Source organism: Mobula hypostoma, chromosome 24 (assembly GCF_963921235.1).
Source record: "Mobula hypostoma chromosome 24, sMobHyp1.1, whole genome shotgun sequence".
Lineage (NCBI taxonomy): Eukaryota > Metazoa > Chordata > Chondrichthyes > Myliobatiformes > Myliobatidae > Mobula > Mobula hypostoma.
This window is the reverse complement of record NC_086120.1, coordinates 27,605,717-27,614,479: the sequence shown is the minus strand read 5'-3', so window position 1 is coordinate 27,614,479 and position 8,763 is coordinate 27,605,717. Positions and strand designations below refer to the sequence as shown.

Genomic DNA, 8,763 nt, shown 5'->3' with positions numbered 1-8,763 from the left:
CTTGCCAACACCTCGTTAACCCAAACCAACATATATCGAAGCACCCATGGGAAACCCACACGGTCACAGGGAGAATGTATGAGCTCCTTACAAACAACAGCAGGAATTGAACCTCAATCTTAAAGCAAGTGCTATAAAGAATTAATGCTAACTTCTACACTACTGTGGCATCCCAAAATTTAGTCATAAAGTGAAAAGGAAGCAAATGTGTGATTTAGAAAGTAGACTTTGAGGATATAAAGAAAGCAAAAGAGAACTTTAACAGGAAATCCAGAGGGCTAAAAGGGGCTGTGAAATGTCTTTGTTGAGTGGGATGAAAGAAAACTCCAAGAGCATTTTATACATATTTTAATAACAGGAAGCTGGGTAGGGAGAAGATAGGACAACTCAAGGACCAAGGAGGGGATTCATGCCTGGAGCCAGAGAAAATGGGGAAGATACAAAATGATTACTTTGTTGGAGTATTCACCAAGGAGAAGGGTGAGGACAGTGAGACCAGGGAGGGGTGCACTGAGCATGTTGATATTAAGGAGGAGAAGATGCTGGGGCTTGCTCTTGAAGAACTCTACCATGGATAAGGCCCCAGGGCCTGAAGGGATCTATCCCAGCTTATTGTGAGAGAGAGACAAGAGGGGAAATTTCCAGGACCTTGACAAAGAATAGGCAGGGACCACGAGCAGACATATGGGATTAGTTTTAATTGGCATCATGGTCGGTGCAGAATTCATGGGCAGAAGGACCTGCTCCTGTACTGTATTCTTCTGTGTTCTATTGTCAGCTTCACTCCTCTGCGTTGCCTACTGGTCCACACACCATTGCCTGTCCTTGATCTCTATGATGTACTTTAGCAGAACGCAAGAACATCCAAGACATGGATGAAACATGTGGCCAACCAGGGATGGGAATTGAGTCTCTGCACTCAGTAGTGATAAGGGTCTTTCTTTTCTCCTCCCCTCATAGGCCCTCGGTATCTTCAAACAGCCCACGTTCCGATGGGCACAGCGCTGTATCCACAGCGATGGGGGCGGGGGGGGGGAATGGAATCTTGCAGCATAACAGTCAGACGCTGCACAGCTCAAACAACACCTTTGTCATGGAGTCTCTCGGGCCAAGGAGTTATCCCCAACAAACTCCACATGGATAAGAACCAGGTTCATTTCTCCAGGTTCTCATTGCCGCGGAAGCCTGAGATTGGAATCTCTCCCCACCGTGTAAATGCAGCACTCGACCAGGACAGAGGACATTCTCTCCCTGCTGGACGTCAGGTTAATGGTCACTGATTGTGTATCAGAGGCAATGTGTGTCCAAGGAGAAAGTCATTCACTACAGAGCTATATACTCACAGTTGATTCAAAGTTGTATCACTTGGTTTTGTAACAGTAGTTTATTCAATCCTTTATGGCATTTAGGTCAATCATGAAGGTATTTTACAAGAGTCACAAATACAATTACATCAATTATATTTTACACACGCGTGTCTAGAAACTACATTTCACTTTTTTTATGATGTGCTAAACTTGTGCTGTGAATAATACAATCATATCCCCCCCACAAAATACTGTAAAACTGGTCAAAAAGCATTTGAAAAATATTAGATAATTACACTCAGCAACGAGCCTCAGATCAGCATTCTGAAGGCATCACAATCAGCTAAATACAACTTCTGAAAATTCGCAAACACTGATCCAAGAAAGGTGGTGGTTGTTAAAGGCACACTCCGTGACATCCAGACTGCATCACACATTAGGGCTGCGGAGCGGAGACAGAAACTGCAAGGAGTGGGAGAGAATCCCCAGATTGACTCAAGGAGACATAAAAGTTCTCGTCCACAAGATACAGCAGGTTGGGTCAATTCACTAGGGCTGGGACGAATGAGGGAAGATTTAATTAAAACATACAAAGATATGACAAGGCTCAACAGACTGGATACAGGGAAGATGTTTCTCCTAGCTAGTGGAGTAGTTTAATCAGGGGTTAGGACATGGAATTAGATATTTAGGACTTAGATGATGAATTTCTCCTCTCAGAGGATGATGAATCTGTGGAATTCTCTACCTCAGAAGTCTGTGGAAACCAAGTATATTTAACAAGTTATTTAAACATACAGTATATCATGATTTACTTATGAATATATTTATGAGTTTATCTAAACATAAAAAATGTTAAAGGATATGGGAGAAAGCAGGAATGTGGTACAGAATTATAGGATTAGTTTTGATTGTAAAGAGTTCTGGAGAAAGCTGAAAGGATCTACTTCTGTTCCTGTTTCACTCTACATGGCAGGAGGAAGGTGCTCTGCGCTGGGAAGCCAGGAGACCCACAATGACCATCATAGAGTCTAGTCGGAGGAGGTGCCAGCTCTCTCCTCTGTGTGTGAGAATCATCACTCATTTGGTCAACAGTGGTAAATTTCATGTCCTCACAACGTACATCAGGAAGATACATGACAATGGTGGTAGCATGGTATTTCGGCAACTGGACCAGCAATTCATCTGCTGGTGTGTTCTGATCAGAGCAGGAGGACACGCAAAAGAGGTTGTAAGCAATTCTGATCCTCTCCTAGTTAACTACAGATGAACCCGTTGATATCAAAGTCTGGAGTGGGGAGATGATGGTTGTCTGCATTGAGCACAATGATTCAGGAGACTCCTTTGAAAAGTGTCTCAGTCAGGAAGTCCCAATAACTCATGCAGTCAATGTCTCCTTCCTCTGCTCTGCCTCTGTCTTCCCTGCAGCAGCCTTTCCCTTCCTGCTGCACTTCTTGCTCTTAGAGCCTTTAGCCTGTCCCTCAGGATTTGAGTTCACAGTTGATATTCTACCCACAGCTCCAGGTTGTGCTGCATTCTGAACACATCCTCTGTGTCCGCTGGCGTGTTCGCTGCCGGCCGCCCGCAGACTGATGCAGGCAACGGGATTTCCACAGTAATTCTGACACGTGGCTCCCACGTTATGGCGTCCAGCTGCTGCGGAAGGAGGAGCCGGGCTAGTATAGGGTCACCCTTGCCCCCGGCTGAGCGGTACCATCCGTGGAAAAATGTCCCAAAAGCTCGGCGTCCCTGTATACTTCCTGGAAACGTGGCACTCACTGTCAGGAGCTTTCTCTGATGAACTGCCAGCAGCTGAATAGCGAGGGAGGGGAAATGGTCTCGGATATATGGTTGCACGTGAGTGTATGTCACGGCTCTTAAGGCATGTAGGAAGCCAGAAATGCTGGCAACTTCCGATATCCAACATGCTGCTTCTCACTGAAATCAAAGTGGATAAAATCATTTGCTCATGGATGCAATTATGTCACAAAAGCCTTGGGCTCGGTCTAATCCATGATAAGCAGCAAACTAAGATATTGCCGTGTGGACCCTGCAATATCTGCTCAACCTGGGTCTGATAGGACCCAGATATATGTGGCAGATTTAGTTCAAACCATCCTTGATTGTTGATTCATTCAGGTAAGTGCGATTTGCTACAAATGTCCATGTATACCCTCTGTATGCTATCGGTGTCATCCCAGTATGTTCCCGTTGTGATGTCAGATTGTCTCTGCTCTGTCCGGGATACTTCAATTATACTCCGAGTGTGCTTCCAGTGTAGACCCAGTGTACAGATAGTGTCCTCCTGGCATAGTGCCAAATCTGCCAGAACCCACTGAACAGATAACGAACATTCTGACTAATTATTCCTTTCATTAGTCAGCTTCTCTTAGTTCCTCTGACTAGTTCCTTCTTTCCTCAATATCTTGGATTTTAATACCTAAACATTTACTGACTGGCAGTTCCTGCTCCTGTAAACTAGTTCTTGATGTCCTTGCTGATTCCTGCAGTTCTGACTCCCCAGTCTCCTCTCCATTCCAATCTTAAATCTCAGTCATTCTGATTGTATCAAACTGCAGACACAAAGCCACGTAAGGAAAAGGCACATCATCTCAGCGTTCTGCTCCTAACTACAACCTCCTCTTGATGAACTTACCATGAGAAAAAAAAATTATCAACAATACGATGAACAGTTAGCTAATTGGTTTCAACATAATCCTGGAAGGGTCCTAATGCTTGCTCGAGTTCTTAATCTTCTGATGGATATCGGGTGGGTTTCTGCTGTTTTATGAGTTTCCCGATTTCCCTTTGTAGTCCACATATGTTGAGGTCGAATGTTGCCTAGAAAAGCAGAGTTTAGGTTGTGATGCTGATGGTTTTGTTGAGTTACAGTTGTTTGGGTTAAGCTGCGGATTTTGATACTGAGATCCATGTGCTCTAGTAGAGTGGTTCCTGCTCTCTGTCCAGGATCTTGAAAGAATAGTTTTGAAGACAATTATAAGAGGGAAATGGGTTAAAATGTCTACTTGGTAGTCTTTTTACACATTTGGGGATTCCCAGCACTGTACTTAATTGTCAGGTACTATGTATATGTCTTCCTCCACTTTATCTGCCGGCCCGGTGTAGTTACAGTAGACAGGCTGCTCGTTTTGGTAAATTTCACAGCCTGCATCACTCTCCAGATAGTACGTATTATCAGGATTCTGATTTCTCCTGGAAGATAAAAATGCCATTATGAAGAGAACAAGCAGCTCAACATAATACATACACTTAATTAGATACTGGAGTGCAACTTGGTGTGGAGTTCCGCGTCAAAGCTCAGTGTGTGTTGTGCATTCAGAGTTGCTCTTCTGCACACCACTGTTGTAACGCCTGGCTATTTGAGTTACTGTCACTTTCCTGTCAGCTTGAACCAGTGTGGCCATTCTCCTCTGGCCTCTCTCATTAACAAGGCATTTTTGCCCGCAGAACCGCCACTCACCGGATGTTTCTGTTTTTCACACCATTCTCTGTAAACTTTAGTGCCTGCTGTGCATGAAAATCCCAGATCAGCAGTTTCTAAGATAATCAAACCAAACCATCTGGGACCAACAATCACTCCACGGTCAAAGTCAATTAGGTCACATTTCTTCCCCATTCTGATGTTTGGTCTGAACAAGAACTGAACCTCTTGACCATGCCTGCATGCTTTTTATGCGCTGAGTTGCTGCCACATGATTGTCATTAATGAGCAGGTGTACCTATTAAAGTGGCCGCTGGGTGTAAACATAGAAACATAGGAAATAGGTGCAGGAGTAGGCCATTCAGCCCTTCGAACCTGCACCGCCATTCAGTACAATCATGGCTGATCATCCAACTCAGAACCCTGTACCTGCCTTCTCTCCATACCCCCGATCCCTTTAGCCACTTTAATCTCTTTAATGCCATCCCCAACCTCACTACTACTGTTAGATGGCCTGTACACAACTCCCACCAGTGTTTTCTGCCCCTTAGTGTTATGCAGCTCTACCCCTATCGATTCTACATATTCCCGGCTAATGTCCTTTCTTTCTATTGCGTTAATCTCCTCTCTAACCAGCAATGCCACCCCAGCTCCTTTTCTTTCATGCCTATTCCTCCTGAATATTGAATATCCCTGAATGTGTATTTCTACCTTATTCACACATTCCTTAAAAGAACAACATCACTAGCTTTTTCAAGGCTCCATGGATGAGATCAATGTTCCTCTCCCTGTTTATCCGTGTGTTACATGGATTTGGAGGTATCAGTGGAAATTCATCCCACACTATGCATTCTTGACTCATCAATGCCCTGGGTGCACTAGGAGAGAAGTGTTTTTGTAGTGGCTCTACTTTCTTTGGGACTTGGCTGAAACAATCCCATTCATCATTTCTTCAGAACAGCACGCTGAAAATCTCATTGACAAAACACATAGTCTGTAGCATCACCCAGTGGTACAGCCTCTGAAAATCCATCTGGTACACTCAGTCATCATTGGAATTAAAGGGTTAACATATGAGGAGTGTTTGATGGCTCTGGGCCTGTACTCGCTGGAGTTTAGAAGAATGAGGGGGAAATCTCATTGAAACCTATCAAATATTGAAAGACCGTGATAGAGAGGACCTGGAGAGGATGCCTTCCTACAGTGGGGGAGTCTAGGATCAGGGGGCGTCCCCCTAGAACAGAGATGAGGTATTTCTTTAGCCAGAGGAGGGTGGTTTCTGTGGAATTCATTGCCACAGACGGCTATGGAGGCCAAATCATTGGGTATATTTAAAGCAAAAGTTGATAGGTTTTTGATTAGTGAGGGCGTAAAAGGTTACAAGGATAAGACAGAGGAATGAGGTCCAGAGGGATAATAATCAGTCATGATGGAATGGGGCAGTAGACTTGACTAGCCAAATGGCCTATTCTGCTCCTATACTTTATAGTCTTATGGTCTTCAGCCACACCCTATGGAATCCCATTACCACCATAAGACCTGAAACTTGTATTAGATGCCTTATCAAGCATTCACGGGTACTATTTAAACTAAATGTTTACTTGGACTGGTTAGTAGTTGCTTCCCCGGATCAATTTTGTTCCCCAAGTCTATAAGTTTGGCTGCTACTGTAATGAAATACTGAGGTATCTGTGAAGTTCCAGAACACATGCACATTCCTTTAGCCCATTTCCTGTGGTCCTCGGTCCAATAGTATTCAAAGAGGGTAATTACTATTACTTACTAGAGAAAATCTGCAGATGCTGGAAATCCAAGCAACATACACAAAATGCTGGTAGAACTCAGCAGGCCAGGCAGCATCTATGGAAAAAGGTACAGTTGACATTTAGGGTTTCAGCCCAAAACGTCGACTGTACTTTTTTTCCATAGATGCTGCCTGGCCTGCTGAATTACTATTACTTATTGGGTTTAATAAGTAGTGGGAAGTTTCTAACATTTTGGGGAAAATTACTCAGTCTCCTTCTTTCTATTCATTTATTGTGCTTTGTAAAACTGACAAGAGTTCCTCCAATAACTTTTTAGCACAGTTTGTAATGTTACTCTCTCCTCTTACAGATTCAGGATTTATTGAGTAGAAATTAATCTAAAAAAACTTTTAGAGACACAGCAAGAGACTAAAAGAGTGAGAGGCAGAAAGAGTCGTACCTACAGGAAGAGGGGGAAGGAGGAGGGGTGTGGAGTCGACAGAGGGGAGATGTTCAAAAATAAATTGAAAATGAAGTGGGTTCAAAGTGAAGAGCTGATTTCATTTAATCCAATTCAGTTAATTAACTATTCATCCACACTCATTTAACTTGATGTCACAGTGTAATCAACAGCTCTGAAGAAGTCTGGGTTTACTTCTCCTGCTGCTGTTTTTGTCAATCCCATTTATTGTCTCCATTCATTTTGGGAAAACTAACTGCCTTGATTTTGAAAAGCCTAGCCTAGCATTTCACTCTCACTTACTATGTTAAAAAGGCTGGTTTTAATTAAGTAATGAACTAATCGGGCTCAATTCAGATTGGTATTTATTTCTAAAAGATTTTAAACACGAGTCTTTTACAGACATTAAAATATCGGTGACCTTACCAATCAGTTTACCTGTTGAATCATTTGTACTATCACAGCCATGCATACTTATACACTTGGTTAATAGCCAAGATTACAGGAGTGCGGAAGGAGGCTATTCAGCCCATTGAGTCCATGCTGGCTTTCTGTAAAGCGATTCAGTCAGTCCCGTTGCCATGTTCTGTCTGAGTAACCCTGCACAACTGTTTTTTTTTCCAATTACCCTGATTTCTTTTGAAATCATTAATTGTCCCTACTTCCACCACACTCATGGGTGGTTAGTTCCGGGTCAATAGCACATGGAGTGTTAAAAATCCAAGCAACACACACAAAATGCTGGAGGAACTCAAGTTCTTCCTTGCTCAAAACATTCAATCTTTGATTCTTTATCCTTCTAGAATCAAATAATGAAAGCAACTTTTCTTTGTCAGACTTAGATAAACCCCATCATCTTCTTCTACACCTCAGTCAAATCTTCCTCAACCTCCTTTTTACAAGAAGAACAATCACAGCTCCCCTAACCTAACCTTGTAACCAAAACCCCTAATTCATAAGTCATTCTGCTTGGTAGTGTCCTCTGTACCAACAGAGGACCTTCCTGAAGAGCTGTGACCAAAGTCGATGCAGTACTCTATTTGTGGCCTAATCAAATGTCTTCTGGGAATCAGCATGCCACAATTCCTGCTTTTGAACTCAATTCCTCCATTTATAATACCTAGGTCTGCATATTTTTTGCCTACTACTGTCTCAACATGACCTACTATCTCCAAAGCGGGCACTTGAACTCCCAGGTCCTTCTCTTTCCGCACGTTCTTTAGAGCGCTATCACAAAGTCTACATCGTCTCTCCCCGTCCTGCGTGCAGAAAGCCAACAACTCTCACTTCTCTTTCTTCAATTCAATCTGCCACTCATCTGTTCATTCCATTTGACTGTTTATCTATATATCTTAACACGGATTGCTCATATCCAGTCCACTTCTTGCCAGACCATCATATTTGGTATCATTAGCAAAAGTAAGTAAAATGTTACTCCATCCTTTATTAACATCATTTATCTATGCAAAAGGAAGGATGTCAACATAGCTCAGTAACAAAACAACCAAGAAATCTGAAATGTTGCAGCTGGGTTAAGCTTAACTGCACTCTTGGCTTTTCTAAAATCCCTAAAGGAGGCTGACTTTTCATTCCCCCTTTAAAAATTGGTGAGGTTTTTTTGTGAATCTACGGCAAGATAAACAGAAATGAACAGTGACACGGTCTAGATTATTTTATAAGTTATGAGGTCTCAAAGCTACTGAATTTTTCCTTTGAAAATGAACAAGAAACCAGTTAAAATTCTGGCCAATTAGCTAACGGGGGCAGCACAGTAGCATAGCGGATAGTACAATGCTTTACAGTACCACG

General features: G+C 42.8%; 1 protein-coding gene across 4 annotated transcripts in view; it reads right to left on the bottom strand.

Annotated features, from left to right (window-relative positions):
- Nucleotides 1–1,374: 1,374 nt before the first annotated feature.
- Nucleotides 1,375–8,763, bottom strand: part of LOC134337581 (uncharacterized) — a 24,597-nt gene continuing 17,208 nt past the window's right edge. For all 4 annotated transcript variants that reach the window (XM_063032725.1, XM_063032724.1, XM_063032722.1 and 1 more), the window contains exon 3: nucleotides 1,375–4,520. In XM_063032725.1, coding sequence (XP_062888795.1) covers nucleotides 4,376–4,520 — 145 coding nt within the window. In that variant the 3' untranslated portion in view covers nucleotides 1,375–4,375. The remainder of the gene's footprint in view (nucleotides 4,521–8,763) is intronic.